A 25,196-nucleotide genomic window follows, 5' to 3' on the forward strand; every position below is an offset into this window, starting at 1 on the left:
AACACATACACACCGTAACACGCGTGTCCTCTGTCACAGTGCCCTCTCCATGATCGCTCCCCCCGCACAACCCCCACTATCCGGGTTCTTTTCTCGTCCTCCCCCCCCCCCCCCCCCCCGTCAGTGTCTCCTCTCCCTACACAATGTCCCCTCACCTCCCCGGTACAGCGTCTCCCCTTCACAGCCCCCCCCGCCCCGCGCACATACACTGCGTCCCCTTCCCCCTTACCTTGCATGATGTCCCTCATCACCGTCTGCAACACGACTTCTTCATACGTGTTCTCCACCAGCACGTAGCGTGACAGCTCTTCAAAGATCAGCTCCTGGTACCGGGGCAACTCCTGTGGGGAGAGGGATGGGGGGGGGGGTGCAAGATTAGGGAAGGGCAATAGCACACAACCACTCTAACCCGCCACCCCCTCTTGTAACCTCTACCCTCCTGCTCTCTCTCCCCTAACACTTTTTGTCCTCTCCTTCCTTGGTCTCCTCCCTCTTCCCCTTTAAAATATTCTGTTCCTCCTCTCACCTCTGCACCAACATCACTCTTAACAGTTCACCCTCACTTACTCCACCCACCCTTCCTTAATTCCCTTCTCACTCCCCTTCTTCTACCAGCCTCTCCCTTCCTCCCCCATCAATTTTCGCCTTGCCCCCTACCCCCCATTCTCTCCCTCTCTATTACCCCCATTCTCTCCCACCGATTCTCGCCTATCTCTCCTCCCCCCCATTCACTCCCCCAACCCCCATTCTCTTCCTCTCTCCTCGCCCCTCCCTATTCTCTCCCTCCCACCAATTATCTCATTCCCATCAACTCTCTTCTTTCCCTCCCCTATTCTCTCCCCCCCCCCCATTATTCTCACCCCTCTGCAGGTGGGCGCCAGTTTCTTCAGTAGGAACGGAATGAGGATTTGGAGCAGAGCCTCCTGGAAAAACTTCTTCCGGACGCTGCTACTGTCATAATCGTATTTCTGACGGGACGAACACAGGACATTGGGGAGGGGGAGGGGCAGGAGGGAAACAAGTCCCAAACCCCACTTCTGCTTGCATGGCATTTCTAGGGCCTCATATTTACAGTGGAGAGACCCCCCCCCCTCATCGCAGCACCTCGTACCTTACATCACCCCCACCTATGGCATGCTATTCTATGCCCACGTTGGTCAGCACTGGAGGATTCTGGGTAAATGACTCAGCGATAACGGTAAATGGGTGTAAGGAATTGTCCTTGCCTCTAAAATGTCAGCATATGAATGGTGATTACTGGACAATTGTGGAAAATATATGTCTTACAAACATAAGGAGATATATTGAATTTATTTTAACACTGGAATGAGCTCTGAAGCTTTTTTTCTAGAACTTCTAATGCCAAATCTTCCCAGATTCAGTTACCTGTGAGGTATTTTACGTAAGAGAGCTGTGGTTAACCTATTCTAACAACCAGAACAGACACACGGGTTAGACTTTGGTTTTAAGTTGCTTGAGCTGCCTTGTTTCGGCCGACACGAGTGACTATAGATAACTGTAGGTCCCAGCTGAGAGACGAGGCCTATGGGCGTTCTGAGAGGTTAGAGGAAAGGGCAGCGGGAGGCAGACAGTCGCCATTGACACCTGATGATATGCCGAGGTAATCATGTCATGATAGAAAGCTGGAGTTCCTTATATGTTCCCAGGGAGATACTGTGACAGCAGTGGTACAACATACTGTATGTAAACACCATGGTAGGACATAGTACTTAAAGTTAAGGTGGCTGACGGGGTAGTTTTGTCTGGATAAACAGACAGCAGTTAAGCCGAGATAGAAGCCCATCTTGATACCACCATGATGTAGCGAGAGAGACAAGGGGAGAGACGTTAATGTCTGGAGAGAGGAGAGTCAGGATTTTACACCACTCAATAAGGATCAGAAAACTCCTACATGCGATCATCCACACGACAATAGTCTATTTTCTAAATAAGCGTGTTTTGTCCGTGTGCACGGACTAGGACGCGGCGTTCCGTTATGCCGGAGCAATCTATAGAAACAACGGGACATTTAACAGCGGGGGTTCCACGCTCGCTGCAAAGCGCTCCCCACCCCTCCGCGCTCCCCCCACCACTCCGCGCTCCCCCAACCCCTCCGCGCTCCCCCCACCCCTCCGCGCTCCCCACCCCTCCGCGCTCCCCACCCCTCCGCGCTCTCACCTTCAGCACTCGTTCCAGCACGCGCTGGATGTCTTTGCACAGGTCCTCTCCCCCCTCGGACTTGCTCAGCTCCTGGTGCACCAGCTGCTCCAGCGTGTACACGGCGTTATCGGTTTGCTGGAGAGAAAAGGGGGAGGGTCACAGGGTGGAGGTCTCTTCTTTATAGACCGGGAGTGGTCACCTCCAGTCCTGAACGGCCACCAAGAGGTCAGGGTTGAAGCCTATCCCCTGCTTCAGGACAGGTGGCTGGATCAGTGGCCCAGTTGTTGCCTGAGCCACCTGTGCTGAAGCAGGGGATATCCTGAAAACCTGACACCTTGGTGGCCACTCCTGTTATAGACCAAGTTCTTCTGCTCAAACCAGGGTTAACGCTACCATTCTTACAGACCCGGGCCCAGGTACACTAAGCTCCGCGGAGGCGCTGAGCGTCACGCCAACACCAAGTGTGCGTCTTCTAAGGACAGCAATGTCACGCCAGAAAGGGTCTCTCCCGTAAAGAGCAGCGGCCGGTAATGATAATCACATGCGCACGGGGCATTATAACATCACATAGCCACGCAAGCCCATTAAGGGTAACGAGGGGACTTAACGTTTCTGCATGTCATAGGGTATGCATGGGAGTAACACTAAGGCTAAGGCCCCGCTCCCAGAGTCAGCGCGCCCGCACTGCAGACAGGCGGGGCGCTGACAGACACAGACCGCGATATGCGGTCTGTAGGGAGCCGGGGCTGGAGGGAGTGGGAGGTTTGAGCGGGAGGGGGGGCGTGGCTTGAGCGGAGGGACCCGCTACTCTCCCCCCCCTCCCTCCACGGCTCGGGTAACTAAAGCAACACACACACACACACACACACACACACACAGAGGCAGGCACTCACGCACTCAGGCACACACAGACAGGCACGCACGCACTCAGGCACACACATACTCCTCCCCGCTCCCCGAAGCCTCTCCTCCCGAAGCACCACCGAGCGCAGCGGGACCGAGGCCTAAGACATAATTACCGTCACGTTATTGGAAGTTATAGGGTCTGGGTGGGAGTAACACTAAGACATAATTACCGTCACGTTATTGGGAGTTATAGGGTCTGGATGGGAGTAACACTAAGACATAATAACGTCACGTTACAGGAAGTTATAGGGTCTGGATGGGAGTAACACTAAGACATAATTACTGTCACGTTATTGGAAGTTATAGGGTCTGGATGGGAGTAACACTAAGACATAATTACCGTCACGTTATTGGGAGTTATAGGGTCTGGATGGGAGTAACACTAAGACATAATTACCGTCACGTTATTGGAAGTTATAGGGCCTGGATGGGAGTAACACTAAGACATAATTACTGTCACGTTATTGGAAGTTATAGGGCCTGGGTGGGAGTAACACTAAGACATAATTACCGTCATGTTATTGGAAGTTATAGGATCTGGATGGGAGTAACACTAAGACACAATTACCGTCACTTTATTGGAAGTTATAGGGCCTGGATGGGAGTAACACTAAGACATAATTACCGTCACGTTATTGGAAGTTATAGGGCCTGGATGGGAGTAACACTAAGACATAATTACCGTCACGTTATTGGAAGTTATTGGGTCTGGATGGGAGTAACACTAAGACATAATTACCGTCACGTTATTGGAAGTTATAGGGTCTGGATGGGAGTAACACTAAGACATAATTACCGTCACGTTATTGGAAGTTATAGGGTCTGGATGGGAGTAACACTAAGACATAATTACCGTCACGTTATTGGAAGTTATAGGGTCTGGGATGGGAGTAACACTGAGACATAATTACTGTCACGTTATTGGAAGTTATAGGGCCTGGATGGGAGTAACACTAAGACATAATTACCATCACGTTATTGGAAGTTATAGGGTCTGGATGGGAGTAACACTAAGACATAATTACTGTCACGTTACTGGAAGTTATAGGGTCTGGATGGGAGTAACACTGAGACATAATTACCGTCACGTTATTGGAAGTTATAGGGTCTGGGATGGGAGTAACACTGAGACATAATTACTGTCACGTTATTGGAAGTTATAGGGCCTGGATGGGAGTAACACTAAGACATAATTACCATCACGTTATTGGAAGTTATAGGGTCTGGATGGGAGTAACACTAAGACATAATTACTGTCACGTTACTGGAAGTTATAGGGTCTGGATGGGAGTAACACTAAGACATAATTACCGTCACGTTATTGGAAGTTATAGGGTCTGGATGGGAGTAACACTAAGACATAATCACCGTCACGTTATTGGGAGTTATAGGGCCTGGATGGGAGTAACACTAAGACATAATTACCGTCACGTTATTGGAAGTTATAAGGTCTGGATGGGAGTAACACTAAGACATAATTACCGTCACGTTATTGGAAGTTATAGGGTTTGGATGGGAGTAACACTAAGACATAATTACCGTCACGCTATTGGAAGTTATAGGGTCTGGATGGGAGTAACACTAAGACATAATTACCGTCACGTTATTGGAAGTTATAGGGTCTGGATGGGAGTAACACTAAGACATAATTACCGTCACGTTATTGGAAGTTATAGGGTCTGGATGGGAGTAACACTAAGACATAATTAACGTCACGTTATTGGAAGTTATAGGGTTTGGATGGGAGTAACACTAAGACATAATTACAGTCACGTTATTGGAAGTTATAGGGTCTGGATGGGAGTAACACTAAGACATAATTACAGTCACGTTATTGGAAGTTATAGGGTCTGGATGGGAGTAACACTAAGACATAATTACCGTCACGTTATTGGAAGTTATAGGGTCTGGATGGAAGTAACACTAAGACATAATTACCGTCACGTTATTGGAAGTTATAGAGTCTGGATGGGAGTAACACTAAGACATAATTACCGTCACGTTATTGGGAGTTGTAGGGTCTGGGTGGGAGTAACACTAAGACATAATTACCGTCACGTTATTGGGAGTTGTAGGGTCTGGGTGGGAGTAACACTAAGACATAATTACCGTCACGTTATTGGAAGTTATAGGGTCTGGATGGAAGTAACACTAAGACATAATTACCGTCACGTTATTGGAAGTTATAGAGTCTGGATGGGAGTAACACTAAGACATAATTACCGTCACGTTATTGGAAGTTATAGGGCCTGGATGGGAGTAACACTAAGACATAATTACTGTCACGTTATTGGAAGTTATAGGGCCTGGGTGGGAGTAACACTAAGACATAATTACCGTCACGTTATTGGAAGTTATAGGGTCTGGGTGGGAGTAACACTAAGACATAATTACTGTCACGTTATTGGAAGTTATAGGGTCTGGATGGGAGTAACACTAAGACATAATTACCGTCACGTTATTGGAAGTTATAGGGCCTGGATGGGAGTAACACTAAGACATAATTACCGTCACGTTATTGGAAGTTATAGGGGCTGGATGGGAGTAACACTAAGACATAATTACCGTCACGTTATTGGAAGTTATAGGGTCTGGATGGGAGTAACACTAAGACATAATTACCGTCTGGATGGGAGTAACACTAAGACATAATTACAGTCACGTTATTGGAAGTTATAGGGTCTGGATGGGAGTAACACTAAGACATAATTACCGTCACGTTATTGGAAGTTATAGGGCCTGGATGGGAGTAACACTAAGACATAATTACTGTCACGTTATTGGAAGTTATAGGGCCTGGGTGGGAGTAACACTAAGACATAATTACCGTCATGTTATTGGAAGTTATAGGGTCTGGATGGGAGTAACACTAAGACATAATTACCGTCACGTTATTGGAAGTTATAGGGCCTGGATGGGAGTAACACTAAGACATAATTACCGTCACGTTATTGGAAGTTATAGGGTCTGGATGGGAGTAACACTAAGACATAATTACCGTCTGGATGGGAGTAACACTAAGACATAATTACAGTCACGTTATTGGAAGTTATAGGGTCTGGATGGGAGTAACACTAAGACATAATTACCGTCACGTTATTGGAAGTTATAGGGCCTGGATGGGAGTAACACTAAGACATAATTACTGTCACGTTATTGGAAGTTATAGGGCCTGGGTGGGAGTAACACTAAGACATAATTACCGTCATGTTATTGGAAGTTATAGGGTCTGGATGGGAGTAACACTAAGACATAATTACCGTCATGTTATTGGAAGTTATAGGGTCTGGATGGGAGTAACACTAAGACATAATTACCGTCACGTTATTGGAAGTTATAGGGTCTGGATGGGAGTAACACTAAGACATAATTACTGTCACGTTATTGGAAGTTATAGGGTCTGGATGGGAGTAACACTAAGACATAATTACCGTCACGTTATTGGAAGTTATAGGGTCTGGATGGGAGTAAAACTAAGACATAATTACCGTCACGTTATTGGAAGTTATAGGGTCTGGATGGGAGTAACACTAACACATAATTACCGTCACGTTATTGAAAGTTATAGGGCCTGGATGGGAGTAACTCTAAGACATAATTACCGTCACGTTATTGGAAGTTATAGGGTCTGGATGGGAGTAACACTAAGACATAATTACTGTCACGTTATTGGAAGTTATAGGGTCTGGATGGGAGTAACACTAAGACATAATTACCGTCACGTTATTGGAAGTTATAGGGTCTGGATGGGAGTAAAACTAAGACATAATTACCGTCACGTTATTGGAAGTTATAGGGTCTGGATGGGAGTAACACTAAGACATAATTACCGTCACGTTATTGGGAGTTATAGGGTCTGGATGGGAGTAACACTAACACATAATTACCGTCACGTTATTGAAAGTTATAGGGCCTGGATGGGAGTAACTCTAAGACATAATTACCGTCACGTTATTGGAAGTTATAGGGTCTGGATGGGAGTAACACTAACACATAATTACCGTCACGTTATTGAAAGTTATAGGGCCTGGATGGGAGTAACTCTAAGACATAATTACCGTCACGTTATTGGAAGTTATAGGGTCTGGATGGGAGTAACACTAAGACATAATTACCGTCACGTTATTGGAAGTTATAGGGTCTGGATGGGAGTAACTCTAAGACATAATTACCGTCACGTTATTGGAAGTTATAGGGTCTGGATGGGAGTAACACTAAGACATAATTACCGTCACGTTATTGGAAGTTATAGGGTCTGGATGGGAGTAACACTAAGACATAATTACAGTCACGTTATTGGAAGTTATAGGGTCTGGATGGGAGTAAAACTAAGACATAATTACCGTCACATTATTGGAAGTTATAGGGTCTGGATGGGAGTAACACTAACACATAATTACCGTCACGTTATTGAAAGTTATAGGGCCTGGATGGGAGTAACTCTAAGACATAATTACCGTCACGTTATTGGAAGTTATAGGGTCTGGATGGGAGTAACACTAAGACATAATTACTGTCACGTTATTGGAAGTTATAGGGTCTGGATGGGAGTAAAACTAAGACATAATTACCGTCACGTTATTGGAAGTTATAGGGTCTGGATGGGAGTAACACTAAGACATAATTACCGTCACGTTATTGGGAGTTATAGGGTCTGGATGGGAGTAACACTAACACATAATTACCGTCACGTTATTGAAAGTTATAGGGCCTGGATGGGAGTAACTCTAAGACATAATTACCGTCACGTTATTGGAAGTTATAGGGTCTGGATGGGAGTAACACTAAGACATAATTACAGTCACGTTATTGGAAGTTATAGGGTCTGGATGGGAGTAACTCTAAGACATAATTACCGTCACGTTATTGGAAGTTATAGGGTCTGGATGGGAGTAACACTAAGACATAATTACCGTCACGTTATTGGAAGTTATAGGGTCTGGATGGGAGTAACACTAAGACATAATTACTGTCACGTTATTGGAAGTTATAGGGTCTGGATGGGAGTAACACTAAGACATAATTACCGTCACGTTATTGGAAGTTATAGGGTCTGGATGGGAGTAACACTAAGACATAATTACCGTCACGTTATTGGAAGTTATAGGGTCTGGATGGGAGTAACACTAAGACATAATTACTGTCACGTTATTGGAAGTTATAGGATCTGGATGGGAGTAACACTAAGACATAATTACCATCACGTTATAGGAAGTTATAGGGTCTGGATGGAAGTAACACTAAGACATAATTACCGTCACGTTATTGGAAGTTATAGGGACTGGATGGGAGTAACACTAAGACATAATTACCGTCTGGATGGGAGTAACACTAAGACATAATTACAGTCACGTTATTGGAAGTTATAGGGTCTGGATGGGAGTAACACTAAGACATAATTACCGTCACGTTATTGGAAGTTATAGGGCCTGGATGGGAGTAACACTAAGACATAATTACTGTCACGTTATTGGAAGTTATAGGGCCTGGGTGGGAGTAACACTAAGACATAATTACCGTCATGTTATTGGAAGTTATAGGGTCTGGATGGGAGTAACACTAAGACATAATTACTGTCACGTTATTGGAAGTTATAGGGCCTGGATGGGAGTAACACTAAGACATAATTACCGTCACGTTATTGGAAGTTATAGGGTCTGGATGGGAGTAACACTAAGACATAATTACCGTCTGGATGGGAGTAACACTAAGACATAATTACAGTCACGTTATTGGAAGTTATAGGGTCTGGATGGGAGTAACACTAAGACATAATTACCGTCACGTTATTGGAAGTTATAGGGCCTGGATGGGAGTAACACTAAGACATAATTACTGTCACGTTATTGGAAGTTATAGGGCCTGGGTGGGAGTAACACTAAGACATAATTACCGTCATGTTATTGGAAGTTATAGGGTCTGGATGGGAGTAACACTAAGACATAATTACCGTCACGTTATTGGAAGTTATAGGGTCTGGATGGGAGTAACACTAAGACATAATTACCGTCTCGTTATTGGAAGTTATAGGGTCTGGATGGGAGTAACACTAAGACATAATTACTATCACGTTATTGGAAGTTATAGGGTCTGGATGGGAGTAACACTAAGACATAATTACCGTCACGTTATTGGAAGTTATAGGGTCTGGATGGGAGTAAAACTAAGACATAATTACCGTCACGTTATTGGAAGTTATAGGGTCTGGATGGGAGTAACACTAACACATAATTACCGTCACGTTATTGAAAGTTATAGGGCCTGGATGGGAGTAACTCTAAGACATAATTACCGTCACGTTATTGGAAGTTATAGGGTCTGGATGGGAGTAACACTAAGACATAATTACTGTCACGTTATTGGAAGTTATAGGGTCTGGATGGGAGTAACACTAAGACATAATTACCGTCACGTTATTGGAAGTTATAGGGTCTGGATGGGAGTAAAACTAAGACATAATTACCGTCACGTTATTGGAAGTTATAGGGTCTGGATGGGAGTAACACTAAGACATAATTACCGTCACGTTATTGGGAGTTATAGGGTCTGGATGGGAGTAACACTAACACATAATTACCGTCACGTTATTGAAAGTTATAGGGCCTGGATGGGAGTAACTCTAAGACATAATTACCGTCACGTTATTGGAAGTTATAGGGTCTGGATGGGAGTAACACTAACACATAATTACCGTCACGTTATTGAAAGTTATAGGGCCTGGATGGGAGTAACTCGTTTAAGACATAATTACCGTCACGTTATTGGAAGTTATAGGGTCTGGATGGGAGTAACACTAAGACATAATTACAGTCACGTTATTGGAAGTTATAGGGTCTGGATGGGAGTAACTCTAAGACATAATTACCGTCACGTTATTGGAAGTTATAGGGTCTGGATGGGAGTAACACTAAGACATAATTACCGTCACGTTATTGGAAGTTATAGGGTCTGGATGGGAGTAACACTAAGACATAATTACAGTCACGTTATTGGAAGTTATAGGGTCTGGATGGGAGTAACTCTAAGACATAATTACCGTCACGTTATTGGAAGTTATAGTGTCTGGATGGGAGTAACACTAAGACATAATTACCGTCACGTTATTGGAAGTTATAGGGTCTGGATGGGAGTAACACTAAGACATAATTACCGTCACGTTATTGGAAGTTATAGGGTCTGGATGGGAGTAACACTAAGACATAATTACTGTCACGTTATTGGAAGTTATAGGGTCTGGATGGGAGTAACACTAAGACATAATTACCGTCACGTTATTGGAAGTTATAGGGTCTGGATGGGAGTAAAACTAAGACATAATTACCGTCACGTTATTGGAAGTTATAGGGTCTGGATGGGAGTAACACTAACACATAATTACCGTCACGTTATTGAAAGTTATAGGGCCTGGATGGGAGTAACTCTAAGACATAATTACCGTCACGTTATTGGAAGTTATAGGGTCTGGATGGGAGTAACACTAAGACATAATTACTGTCACGTTATTGGAAGTTATAGGGTCTGGATGGGAGTAAAACTAAGACATAATTACCGTCACGTTATTGGAAGTTATAGGGTCTGGATGGGAGTAACACTAAGACATAATTACCGTCACGTTATTGGGAGTTATAGGGTCTGGATGGGAGTAACACTAACACATAATTACCGTCACGTTATTGAAAGTTATAGGGCCTGGATGGGAGTAACTCTAAGACATAATTACCGTCACGTTATTGGAAGTTATAGGGTCTGGATGGGAGTAACACTAAGACATAATTACAGTCACGTTATTGGAAGTTATAGGGTCTGGATGGGAGTAACTCTAAGACATAATTACCGTCACGTTATTGGAAGTTATAGGGTCTGGATGGGAGTAACACTAAGACATAATTACCGTCACGTTATTGGAAGTTATAGGGTCTGGATGGGAGTAACACTAAGACATAATTACTGTCACGTTATTGGAAGTTATAGGGTCTGGATGGGAGTAACACTAAGACATAATTACCGTCACGTTATTGGAAGTTATAGGGTCTGGATGGGAGTAACACTAAGACATAATTACCGTCACGTTATTGGAAGTTATAGGGTCTGGATGGGAGTAACACTAAGACATAATTACTGTCACGTTATTGGAAGTTATAGGATCTGGATGGGAGTAACACTAAGACATAATTACCATCACGTTATAGGAAGTTATAGGGTCTGGATGGAAGTAACACTAAGACATAATTACCGTCACGTTATTGGAAGTTATAGGGACTGGATGGGAGTAACACTAAGACATAATTACCGTCACGTTATTGGAAGTTATAGGGTCTGGATGGGAGTAACACTAAGACATAATTACCGTCACGTTATTGGAAGTTATAGGGTCTGGATGGGAGTAACACTAAGACATAATTACCGTCACGTTATTGGAAGTTATAGGGTCTGGATGGGAGTAACACTAAGACATAATTACCGTCATGTTATTGGAAGTTATAGGGTCTGGATGGGAGTAACACTAAGACATAATTACCGTCACGTTATTGGAAGTTATAGGGTCTGGATGGGAGTAACACTAAGACATAATTACTGTCACGTTATTGGAAGTTATAGGATCTGGATGGGAGTAACACTAAGTCATAATTACCGTCACGTTATTGGAAGTTATAGGATCTGGGTGGGAGTAACACTAAGACATAATTACTGTCACGTTATTGGAAGTTATAGGATCTGGGTGGGAGTAACACTAAGACATAATTACCATCACGTTATAGGAAGTTATAGGGTCTGGATGGAAGTAACACTAAGACATAATTACTGTCACGTTATTGGAAGTTATAGGATCTGGGTGGGAGTAACACTAAGACATAATTACCATCACGTTATAGGAAGTTATAGGGTCTGGATGGGAGTAACACTAAGACATAATTACCGTCACGTTATTGGAAGTTATAGGGTCTGGATGGGAGTAACACTAAGACATAATTACCGTCACGTTATTGGGAGTTGTAGGGTCTGGGTGGGAGTAACACTAAGACATAATTACCGTCACGTTATTGGAAGTTATAGGGTCTGGATGGAAGTAACACTAAGACATAATTACCGTCACGTTATTGGAAGTTATAGAGTCTGGATGGGAGTAACACTAAGACATAATTACCGTCACGTTATTGGGAGTTGTAGGGTCTGGGTGGGAGTAACACTAAGACATAATTACCGTCACGTTATTGGGAGTTGTAGGGTCTGGGTGGGAGTAACACTAAGACATAATTACCGTCACGTTATTGGAAGTTATAGGGTCTGGATGGAAGTAACACTAAGACATAATTACCGTCACGTTATTGGAAGTTATAGAGTCTGGATGGGAGTAACACTAAGACATAATTACCGTCACGTTATTGGAAGTTATAGGGCCTGGATGGGAGTAACACTAAGACATAATTACTGTCACGTTATTGGAAGTTATAGGGCCTGGGTGGGAGTAACACTAAGACATAATTACCGTCACGTTATTGGAAGTTATAGGGTCTGGGTGGGAGTAACACTAAGACATAATTACTGTCACGTTATTGGAAGTTATAGGGTCTGGATGGGAGTAACACTAAGACATAATTACCGTCACGTTATTGGAAGTTATAGGGCCTGGATGGGAGTAACACTAAGACATAATTACCGTCACGTTATTGGAAGTTATAGGGGCTGGATGGGAGTAACACTAAGACATAATTACCGTCACGTTATTGGAAGTTATAGGGTCTGGATGGGAGTAACACTAAGACATAATTACCGTCTGGATGGGAGTAACACTAAGACATAATTACAGTCACGTTATTGGAAGTTATAGGGTCTGGATGGGAGTAACACTAAGACATAATTACCGTCACGTTATTGGAAGTTATAGGGCCTGGATGGGAGTAACACTAAGACATAATTACTGTCACGTTATTGGAAGTTATAGGGCCTGGGTGGGAGTAACACTAAGACATAATTACCGTCATGTTATTGGAAGTTATAGGGTCTGGATGGGAGTAACACTAAGACATAATTACCGTCACGTTATTGGAAGTTATAGGGCCTGGATGGGAGTAACACTAAGACATAATTACCGTCACGTTATTGGAAGTTATAGGGTCTGGATGGGAGTAACACTAAGACATAATTACCGTCTGGATGGGAGTAACACTAAGACATAATTACAGTCACGTTATTGGAAGTTATAGGGTCTGGATGGGAGTAACACTAAGACATAATTACCGTCACGTTATTGGAAGTTATAGGGCCTGGATGGGAGTAACACTAAGACATAATTACTGTCACGTTATTGGAAGTTATAGGGCCTGGGTGGGAGTAACACTAAGACATAATTACCGTCATGTTATTGGAAGTTATAGGGTCTGGATGGGAGTAACACTAAGACATAATTACCGTCACGTTATTGGAAGTTATAGGGTCTGGATGGGAGTAACACTAAGACATAATTACCGTCACGTTATTGGAAGTTATAGGGTCTGGATGGGAGTAACACTAAGACATAATTACTGTCACGTTATTGGAAGTTATAGGGTCTGGATGGGAGTAACACTAAGACATAATTACCGTCACGTTATTGGAAGTTATAGGGTCTGGATGGGAGTAAAACTAAGACATAATTACCGTCACGTTATTGGAAGTTATAGGGTCTGGATGGGAGTAACACTAACACATAATTACCGTCACGTTATTGAAAGTTATAGGGCCTGGATGGGAGTAACTCTAAGACATAATTACCGTCACGTTATTGGAAGTTATAGGGTCTGGATGGGAGTAACACTAAGACATAATTACTGTCACGTTATTGGAAGTTATAGGGTCTGGATGGGAGTAACACTAAGACATAATTACCGTCACGTTATTGGAAGTTATAGGGTCTGGATGGGAGTAAAACTAAGACATAATTACCGTCACGTTATTGGAAGTTATAGGGTCTGGATGGGAGTAACACTAAGACATAATTACCGTCACGTTATTGGGAGTTATAGGGTCTGGATGGGAGTAACACTAACACATAATTACCGTCACGTTATTGAAAGTTATAGGGCCTGGATGGGAGTAACTCTAAGACATAATTACCGTCACGTTATTGGAAGTTATAGGGTCTGGATGGGAGTAACACTAAGACATAATTACAGTCACGTTATTGGAAGTTATAGGGTCTGGATGGGAGTAACTCTAAGACATAATTACCGTCACGTTATTGGAAGTTATAGGGTCTGGATGGGAGTAACACTAAGACATAATTACCGTCACGTTATTGGAAGTTATAGGGTCTGGATGGGAGTAACACTAAGACATAATTACAGTCACGTTATTGGAAGTTATAGGGTCTGGATGGGAGTAACTCTAAGACATAATTACCGTCACGTTATTGGAAGTTATAGGGTCTGGATGGGAGTAACACTAAGACATAATTACCGTCACGTTATTGGAAGTTATAGGGTCTGGATGGGAGTAACACTAAGACATAATTACCGTCACGTTATTGGAAGTTATAGGGTCTGGATGGGAGTAACACTAAGACATAATTACTGTCACGTTATTGGAAGTTATAGGGTCTGGATGGGAGTAACACTAAGACATAATTACCGTCACGTTATTGGAAGTTATAGGGTCTGGATGGGAGTAAAACTAAGACATAATTACCGTCACGTTATTGGAAGTTATAGGGTCTGGATGGGAGTAACACTAACACATAATTACCGTCACGTTATTGAAAGTTATAGGGCCTGGATGGGAGTAACTCTAAGACATAATTACCGTCACGTTATTGGAAGTTATAGGGTCTGGATGGGAGTAACACTAAGACATAATTACTGTCACGTTATTGGAAGTTATAGGGTCTGGATGGGAGTAAAACTAAGACATAATTACCGTCACGTTATTGGAAGTTATAGGGTCTGGATGGGAGTAACACTAAGACATAATTACCGTCACGTTATTGGAAGTTATAGGGTCTGGATGGGAGTAACACTAAGACTTAATTACCGTCACGTTATTGGAAGTTATAGGGTCTGGATGGGAGTAACACTAAGACTTAATTACCGTCACGTTATTGGAAGTTATAGGGCCTGGATGGGAGTAACTCTAAGACATAATTACCGTCACGTTATTGGAAGTTATAGGGTCTGGATGGGAGTAACACTAAGACATAATTACTGTCACGTTATTGGAAGTTATAGGGTCTGGATGGGAGTAAAACTAAGACATAATTACCGTCACGTTATTGGGAGTTATAGGGTCTGGATGGGAGTAACACTAACACATAATTACCGTCACGTTATTGAAAGTTATAGGGCCTGGATGGGAGTAACTCTAAGACATAATTACCGTCACGTTATTGGAAGTTATAGGGTCTGGATGGGAGTAACACTAAGACATAATTACAGTCACGTTATTGGAAGTTATAGGGTCTGGATGGGAGTAACTCTAAGACATAATTACCGTCACGTTATTGGAAGTTATAGGGTCTGGATGGGAGTAACACTAAGACATAATTACCGTCACGTTATTGGAAGTTATAGGGTCTGGATGGGAGTAACACTAAGACATAATTACTGTCACGTTATTGGAAGTTATAGGGTCTGGATGGGAGTAACACTAAGACATAATTACCGTCACGTTATTGGAAGTTATAGGGTCTGGATGGGAGTAACACTAAGACATAATTACCGTCACGTTATTGGAAGTTATAGGGTCTGGATGGGAGTAACACTAAGACATAATTACTGTCACGTTATTGGAAGTTATAGGATCTGGATGGGAGTAACACTAAGACATAATTACCGTCACGTTATTGGAAGTTATAGGGTCTGGATGGGAGTAACACTAAGACATAATTACCGTCACGTTATTGGAAGTTATAGGGACTGGATGGGAGTAACACTAAGACATAATTACCGTCTGGATGGGAGTAACACTAAGACATAATTACAGTCACGTTATTGGAAGTTATAGGGTCTGGATGGGAGTAACACTAAGACATAATTACCGTCACGTTATTGGAAGTTATAGGGCCTGGATGGGAGTAACACTAAGACATAATTACTGTCACGTTATTGGAAGTTATAGGGCCTGGGTGGGAGTAACACTAAGACATAATTACCGTCATGTTATTGGAAGTTATAGGGTCTGGATGGGAGTAACACTAAGACATAATTACCGTCACGTTATTGGAAGTTATAGGGCCTGGATGGGAGTAACACTAAGACATAATTACCGTCTGGATGGGAGTAACACTAAGACATAATTACAGTCACGTTATTGGAAGTTATAGGGTCTGGATGGGAGTAACACTAAGACATAATTACCGTCACGTTATTGGAAGTTATAGGGCCTGGATGGGAGTAACACTAAGACATAATTACTGTCACGTTATTGGAAGTTATAGGGCCTGGGTGGGAGTAACACTAAGACATAATTACCGTCATGTTATTGGAAGTTATAGGGTCTGGATGGGAGTAACACTAAGACATAATTACCGTCACGTTATTGGAAGTTATAGGGTCTGGATGGGAGTAACACTAAGACATAATTACCGTCACGTTATTGGAAGTTATAGGGTCTGGATGGGAGTAACACTAAGACATAATTACTGTCACGTTATTGGAAGTTATAGGGTCTGGATGGGAGTAACACTAAGACATAATTACCGTCACGTTATTGGAAGTTATAGGGTCTGGATGGGAGTAAAACTAAGACATAATTACCGTCACGTTATTGGAAGTTATAGGGTCTGGATGGGAGTAACACTAACACATAATTACCGTCACGTTATTGAAAGTTATAGGGCCTGGATGGGAGTAACTCTAAGACATAATTACCGTCACGTTATTGGAAGTTATAGGGTCTGGATGGGAGTAACACTAAGACATAATTACTGTCACGTTATTGGAAGTTATAGGGTCTGGATGGGAGTAACACTAAGACATAATTACCGTCACGTTATTGGAAGTTATAGGGTCTGGATGGGAGTAAAACTAAGACATAATTACCGTCACGTTATTGGAAGTTATAGGGTCTGGATGGGAGTAACACTAAGACATAATTACCGTCACGTTATTGGGAGTTATAGGGTCTGGATGGGAGTAACACTAACACATAATTACCGTCACGTTATTGAAAGTTATAGGGCCTGGATGGGAGTAACTCTAAGACATAATTACCGTCACGTTATTGGAAGTTATAGGGTCTGGATGGGAGTAACACTAACACATAATTACCGTCACGTTATTGAAAGTTATAGGGCCTGGATGGGAGTAACTCTAAGACATAATTACCGTCACGTTATTGGAAGTTATAGGGTCTGGATGGGAGTAACACTAAGACATAATTACAGTCACGTTATTGGAAGTTATAGGGTCTGGATGGGAGTAACTCTAAGACATAATTACCGTCACGTTATTGGAAGTTATAGGGTCTGGATGGGAGTAACACTAAGACATAATTACCGTCACGTTATTGGAAGTTATAGGGTCTGGATGGGAGTAACACTAAGACATAATTACAGTCACGTTATTGGAAGTTATAGGGTCTGGATGGGAGTAACTCGAAGACATAATTACCGTCACGTTATTGGAAGTTATACGGTCTGGATGGGAGTAACACTAAGACATAATTACCGTCACGTTATTGGAAGTTATAGGGTCTGGATGGGAGTAACACTAAGACATAATTACCGTCACGTTATTGGAAGTTATAGGGTCTGGATGGGAGTAACACTAAGACATAATTACTGTCACGTTATTGGAAGTTATAGGGTCTGGATGGGAGTAACACTAAGACATAATTACCGTCACGTTATTGGAAGTTATAGGGTCTGGATGGGAGTAAAACTAAGACATAATTACCGTCACGTTATTGGAAGTTATAGGGTCTGGATGGGAGTAACACTAACACATAATTACCGTCACGTTATTGAAAGTTATAGGGCCTGGATGGGAGTAACTCTAAGACATAATTACCGTCACGTTATTGGAAGTTATAGGGTCTGGATGGGAGTAACACTAAGACATAATTACTGTCACGTTATTGGAAGTTATAGGGTCTGGATGGGAGTAAAACTAAGACATAATTACCGTCACGTTATTGGAAGTTATAGGGTCTGGATGGGAGTAACACTAAGACATAATTACCGTCACGTTATTGGGAGTTATAGGGTCTGGATGGGAGTAACACTAACACATAATTACCGTCACGTTATTGAAAGTTATAGGGCCTGGATGGGAGTAACTCTAAGACATAATTACCGTCACGTTATTGGAAGTTATAGGGTCTGGATGGGAGTAACACTAAGACATAATTACAGTCACGTTATTGGAAGTTATAGGGTCTGGATGGGAGTAACTCTAAGACATAATTACCGTCACGTTATTGGAAGTTATAGGGTCTGGATGGGAGTAACACTAAGACATAATTACCGTCACGTTATTGGAAGTTATAGGGTCTGGATGGGAGTAACACTAAGACATAATTACTGTCACGTTATTGGAAGTTATAGGGTCTGGATGGGAGTAACACTAAGACATAATTACCGTCACGTTATTGGAAGTTATAGGGTCTGGATGGGAGTAACACTAAGACATAATTACCGTCACGTTATTGGAAGTTATAGGGTCTGGATGGGAGTAACACTAAGACATAATTACTGTCACGTTATTGGAAGTTATAGGATCTGGATGGGAGTAACACTAAGACATAATTACCATCACGTTATAGGAAGTTATAGGGTCTGGATGGAAGTAACACTAAGACATAATTACCGTCACGTTATTGGAAGTTATAGGGACTGGATGGGAGTAACACTAAGACATAATTACCGTCACGTTATTGGAAGTTATAGGGTCTGGATGGGAGTAACACTAAGACATAATTACCGTCACGTTATTGGAAGTTATAGGGTCTGGATGGGAGTAACACTAAGACATAATTACCGTCACGTTATTGGAAGTTATAGGGTCTGGATGGGAGTAACACTAAGACATAATTACCGTCATGTTATTGGAAGTTATAGGGTCTGGATGGGAGTAACACTAAGACATAATTACCGTCACGTTATTGGAAGTTATAGGGTCTGGATGGGAGTAACACTAAGACATAATTACTGTCACGTTATTGGAAGTTATAGGATCTGGATGGGAGTAACACTAAGTCATAATTACCGTCACGTTATTGGAAGTTATAGGATCTGGGTGGGAGTAACACTAAGACATAATTACTGTCACGTTATTGGAAGTTATAGGATCTGGGTGGGAGTAACACTAAGACATAATTACCATCACGTTATAGGAAGTTATAGGGTCTGGATGGAAGTAACACTAAGACATAATTACTGTCACGTTATTGGAAGTTATAGGATCTGGGTGGGAGTAACACTAAGACATAATTACCATCACGTTATAGGAAGTTATAGGGTCTGGATGGGAGTAACACTAAGACATAATTACCGTCACGTTATTGGAAGTTATAGGGTCTGGATGGGAGTAACACTAAGACATAATTACCGTCACGTTATTGGAAGTTATAGGGTCTGGATGGGAGTAACACAAAGACATAATTACCGTCACGTTATTGGAAGTTATAGGGTCTGGATGGGAGTAACACTAAGACATAATTACCGTCACGTTATTGGAAGTTATAGGGTCTGGATGGGAGTAACACTAAGACTTAATTACCGTCACGTTATTGGAAGTTATAGGGTCTGGATGGGAGTAACACTAAGACTTAATTACCGTCACGTTATTGGAAGTTATAGGGCCTGGATGGGAGTAACTCTAAGACATAATTACCGTCACGTTATTGGAAGTTATAGGGTCTGGATGGGAGTAACACTAAGACATAATTACTGTCACGTTATTGGAAGTTATAGGGTCTGGATGGGAGTAAAACTAAGACATAATTACCGTCACGTTATTGGAAGTTATAGGGTCTGGATGGGAGTAACACTAAGACATAATTACCGTCACGTTATTGGAAGTTATAGGGTCTGGATGGGAGTAACACTAAGACTTAATTACCGTCACGTTATTGGAAGTTATAGGGTCTGGATGGGAGTAACACTAAGACTTAATTACCGTCACGTTATTGGAAGTTATAGGGCCTGGATGGGAGTAACTCTAAGACATAATTACCGTCACGTTATTGGAAGTTATAGGGTCTGGATGGGAGTAACACTAAGACATAATTACTGTCACGTTATTGGAAGTTATAGGGTCTGGATGGGAGTAAAACTAAGACATAATTACCGTCACGTTATTGGGAGTTATAGGGTCTGGATGGGAGTAACACTAACACATAATTACCGTCACGTTATTGAAAGTTATAGGGCCTGGATGGGAGTAACTCTAAGACATAATTACCGTCACGTTATTGGAAGTTATAGGGTCTGGATGGGAGTAACACTAAGACATAATTACAGTCACGTTATTGGAAGTTATAGGGTCTGGATGGGAGTAACTCTAAGACATAATTACCGTCACGTTATTGGAAGTTATAGGGTCTGGATGGGAGTAACACTAAGACATAATTACCGTCACGTTATTGGAAGTTATAGGGTCTGGATGGGAGTAACACTAAGACATAATTACTGTCACGTTATTGGAAGTTATAGGGTCTGGATGGGAGTAACACTAAGACATAATTACCGTCACGTTATTGGAAGTTATAGGGTCTGGATGGGAGTAACACTAAGACATAATTACCGTCACGTTATTGGAAGTTATAGGGTCTGGATGGGAGTAACACTAAGACATAATTACTGTCACGTTATTGGAAGTTATAGGATCTGGATGGGAGTAACACTAAGACATAATTACCGTCACGTTATTGGAAGTTATAGGGTCTGGATGGGAGTAACACTAAGACATAATTACCGTCACGTTATTGGAAGTTATAGGGACTGGATGGGAGTAACACTAAGACATAATTACCGTCTGGATGGGAGTAACACTAAGACATAATTACAGTCACGTTATTGGAAGTTATAGGGTCTGGATGGGAGTAACACTAAGACATAATTACCGTCACGTTATTGGAAGTTATAGGGCCTGGATGGGAGTAACACTAAGACATAATTACTGTCACGTTATTGGAAGTTATAGGGCCTGGGTGGGAGTAACACTAAGACATAATTACCGTCATGTTATTGGAAGTTATAGGGTCTGGATGGGAGTAACACTAAGACATAATTACCGTCACGTTATTGGAAGTTATAGGGCCTGGATGGGAGTAACACTAAGACATAATTACCGTCTGGATGGGAGTAACACTAAGACATAATTACAGTCACGTTATTGGAAGTTATAGGGTCTGGATGGGAGTAACACTAAGACATAATTACCGTCACGTTATTGGAAGTTATAGGGCCTGGATGGGAGTAACACTAAGACATAATTACTGTCACGTTATTGGAAGTTATAGGGCCTGGGTGGGAGTAACACTAAGACATAATTACCGTCATGTTATTGGAAGTTATAGGGTCTGGATGGGAGTAACACTAAGACATAATTACCGTCACGTTATTGGAAGTTATAGGGTCTGGATGGGAGTAACACTAAGACATAATTACCGTCACGTTATTGGAAGTTATAGGGTCTGGATGGGAGTAACACTAAGACATAATTACTGTCACGTTATTGGAAGTTATAGGGTCTGGATGGGAGTAACACTAAGACATAATTACCGTCACGTTATTGGAAGTTATAGGGTCTGGATGGGAGTAAAACTAAGACATAATTACCGTCACGTTATTGGAAGTTATAGGGTCTGGATGGGAGTAACACTAACACATAATTACCGTCACGTTATTGAAAGTTATAGGGCCTGGATGGGAGTAACTCTAAGACATAATTACCGTCACGTTATTGGAAGTTATAGGGTCTGGATGGGAGTAACACTAAGACATAATTACTGTCACGTTATTGGAAGTTATAGGGTCTGGATGGGAGTAACACTAAGACATAATTACCGTCACGTTATTGGAAGTTATAGGGTCTGGATGGGAGTAAAACTAAGACATAATTACCGTCACGTTATTGGAAGTTATAGGGTCTGGATGGGAGTAACACTAAGACATAATTACCGTCACGTTATTGGGAGTTATAGGGTCTGGATGGGAGTAACACTAACACATAATTACCGTCACGTTATTGAAAGTTATAGGGCCTGGATGGGAGTAACTCTAAGACATAATTACCGTCACGTTATTGGAAGTTATAGGGTCTGGATGGGAGTAACACTAACACATAATTACCGTCACGTTATTGAAAGTTATAGGGCCTGGATGGGAGTAACTCTAAGACATAATTACCGTCACGTTATTGGAAGTTATAGGGTCTGGATGGGAGTAACACTAAGACATAATTACAGTCACGTTATTGGAAGTTATAGGGTCTGGATGGGAGTAACTCTAAGACATAATTACCGTCACGTTATTGGAAGTTATAGGGTCTGGATGGGAGTAACACTAAGACATAATTACCGTCACGTTATTGGAAGTTATAGGGTCTGGATGGGAGTAACACTAAGACATAATTACAGTCACGTTATTGGAAGTTATAGGGTCTGGATGGGAGTAACTCGAAGACATAATTACCGTCACGTTATTGGAAGTTATAGGGTCTGGATGGGAGTAACACTAAGACATAATTACCGTCACGTTATTGGAAGTTATAGGGTCTGGATGGGAGTAACACTAAGACATAATTACCGTCACGTTATTGGAAGTTATAGGGTCTGGATGGGAGTAACACTAAGACATAATTACTGTCACGTTATTGGAAGTTATAGGGTCTGGATGGGAGTAACACTAAGACATAATTACCGTCACGTTATTGGAAGTTATAGGGTCTGGATGGGAGTAAAACTAAGACATAATTACCGTCACGTTATTGGAAGTTATAGGGTCTGGATGGGAGTAACACTAACACATAATTACCGTCACGTTATTGAAAGTTATAGGGCCTGGATGGGAGTAACTCTAAGACATAATTACCGTCACGTTATTGGAAGTTATAGGGTCTGGATGGGAGTAACACTAAGACATAATTACTGTCACGTTATTGGAAGTTATAGGGTCTGGATGGGAGTAAAACTAAGACATAATTACCGTCACGTTATTGGAAGTTATAGGGTCTGGATGGGAGTAACACTAAGACATAATTACCGTCACGTTATTGGGAGTTATAGGGTCTGGATGGGAGTAACACTAACACATAATTACCGTCACGTTATTGAAAGTTATAGGGCCTGGATGGGAGTAACTCTAAGACATAATTACCGTCACGTTATTGGAAGTTATAGGGTCTGGATGGGAGTAACACTAAGACATAATTACAGTCACGTTATTGGAAGTTATAGGGTCTGGATGGGAGTAACTCTAAGACATAATTACCGTCACGTTATTGGAAGTTATAGGGTCTGGATGGGAGTAACACTAAGACATAATTACCGTCACGTTATTGGAAGTTATAGGGTCTGGATGGGAGTAACACTAAGACATAATTACTGTCACGTTATTGGAAGTTATAGGGTCTGGATGGGAGTAACACTAAGACATAATTACCGTCACGTTATTGGAAGTTATAGGGTCTGGATGGGAGTAACACTAAGACATAATTACCGTCACGTTATTGGAAGTTATAGGGTCTGGATGGGAGTAACACTAAGACATAATTACTGTCACGTTATTGGAAGTTATAGGATCTGGATGGGAGTAACACTAAGACATAATTACCATCACGTTATAGGAAGTTATAGGGTCTGGATGGAAGTAACACTAAGACATAATTACCGTCACGTTATTGGAAGTTATAGGGACTGGATGGGAGTAACACTAAGACATAATTACCGTCACGTTATTGGAAGTTATAGGGTCTGGATGGGAGTAACACTAAGACATAATTACCGTCACGTTATTGGAAGTTATAGGGTCTGGATGGGAGTAACACTAAGACATAATTACCGTCACGTTATTGGAAGTTATAGGGTCTGGATGGGAGTAACACTAAGACATAATTACCGTCATGTTATTGGAAGTTATAGGGTCTGGATGGGAGTAACACTAAGACATAATTACCGTCACGTTATTGGAAGTTATAGGGTCTGGATGGGAGTAACACTAAGACATAATTACTGTCACGTTATTGGAAGTTATAGGATCTGGATGGGAGTAACACTAAGTCATAATTACCGTCACGTTATTGGAAGTTATAGGATCTGGGTGGGAGTAACACTAAGACATAATTACTGTCACGTTATTGGAAGTTATAGGATCTGGGTGGGAGTAACACTAAGACATAATTACCATCACGTTATAGGAAGTTATAGGGTCTGGATGGAAGTAACACTAAGACATAATTACTGTCACGTTATTGGAAGTTATAGGATCTGGGTGGGAGTAACACTAAGACATAATTACCATCACGTTATAGGAAGTTATAGGGTCTGGATGGGAGTAACACTAAGACATAATTACCGTCACGTTATTGGAAGTTATAGGGTCTGGATGGGAGTAACACTAAGACATAATTACCGTCACGTTATTGGAAGTTATAGGGTCTGGATGGGAGTAACACAAAGACATAATTACCGTCACGTTATTGGAAGTTATAGGGTCTGGATGGGAGTAACACTAAGACATAATTACCGTCACGTTATTGGAAGTTATAGGGTCTGGATGGGAGTAACACAAAGACATAATTACCGTCACGTTAACGGCAGATAACGCAACATGATGTTACAATAACGTGTCGGTAACTCTGTTAATGTAAACGGACGCTGTTTGTGCATATAATTATCTTTGAGAATACACGGTAACGTCAGGCCGCTCATGATTTAGATCACGTCCTGCTATGAGCCGGGATTTACCGGACGCTGTGGATCCATCACTGGTTTTGTTGTATAATTGAGAGAATGTTAAACAGTCGGTTTGGAGTAAGAATTCACCGCTCTCACCACAAGAGGGCGACATTGGCTCAGATTTATGAATGGACTTTAAATATGGCCGCCCCCACTGAGCAAGGGGCGGCATACAAATAAATGGGACGCGAGGAATCAGAGGGATCCCACACACGAGAATAGCACATAAAGGTATAGGAAGCATCGTACAGAAGAGG

The 25,196-nt window shown here is 42.0% G+C and overlaps 1 protein-coding gene across 3 annotated transcripts in view; it reads right to left on the bottom strand.

Annotated features, from left to right (window-relative positions):
* LOC142472350 (protein Niban 2-like) overlaps positions 1-25,196 on the bottom strand; it is a 33,208-nt gene that overhangs the window by 3,254 nt on the left and 4,758 nt on the right. For all 3 annotated transcript variants that reach the window (XM_075579413.1, XM_075579414.1, XM_075579412.1), the window contains exons 4-6: positions 2,179-2,295; positions 861-968; positions 230-341 (exon numbers count right to left, since the gene is read on the bottom strand). In XM_075579413.1, the coding sequence (XP_075435528.1) occupies positions 230-341; positions 861-968; positions 2,179-2,295 (337 nt within the window). The remainder of the gene's footprint in view (positions 1-229; positions 342-860; positions 969-2,178; positions 2,296-25,196) is intronic.

Source organism: Ascaphus truei, chromosome 21 (genome assembly GCF_040206685.1).
Source record: "Ascaphus truei isolate aAscTru1 chromosome 21, aAscTru1.hap1, whole genome shotgun sequence".
Lineage (NCBI taxonomy): Eukaryota > Metazoa > Chordata > Amphibia > Anura > Ascaphidae > Ascaphus > Ascaphus truei.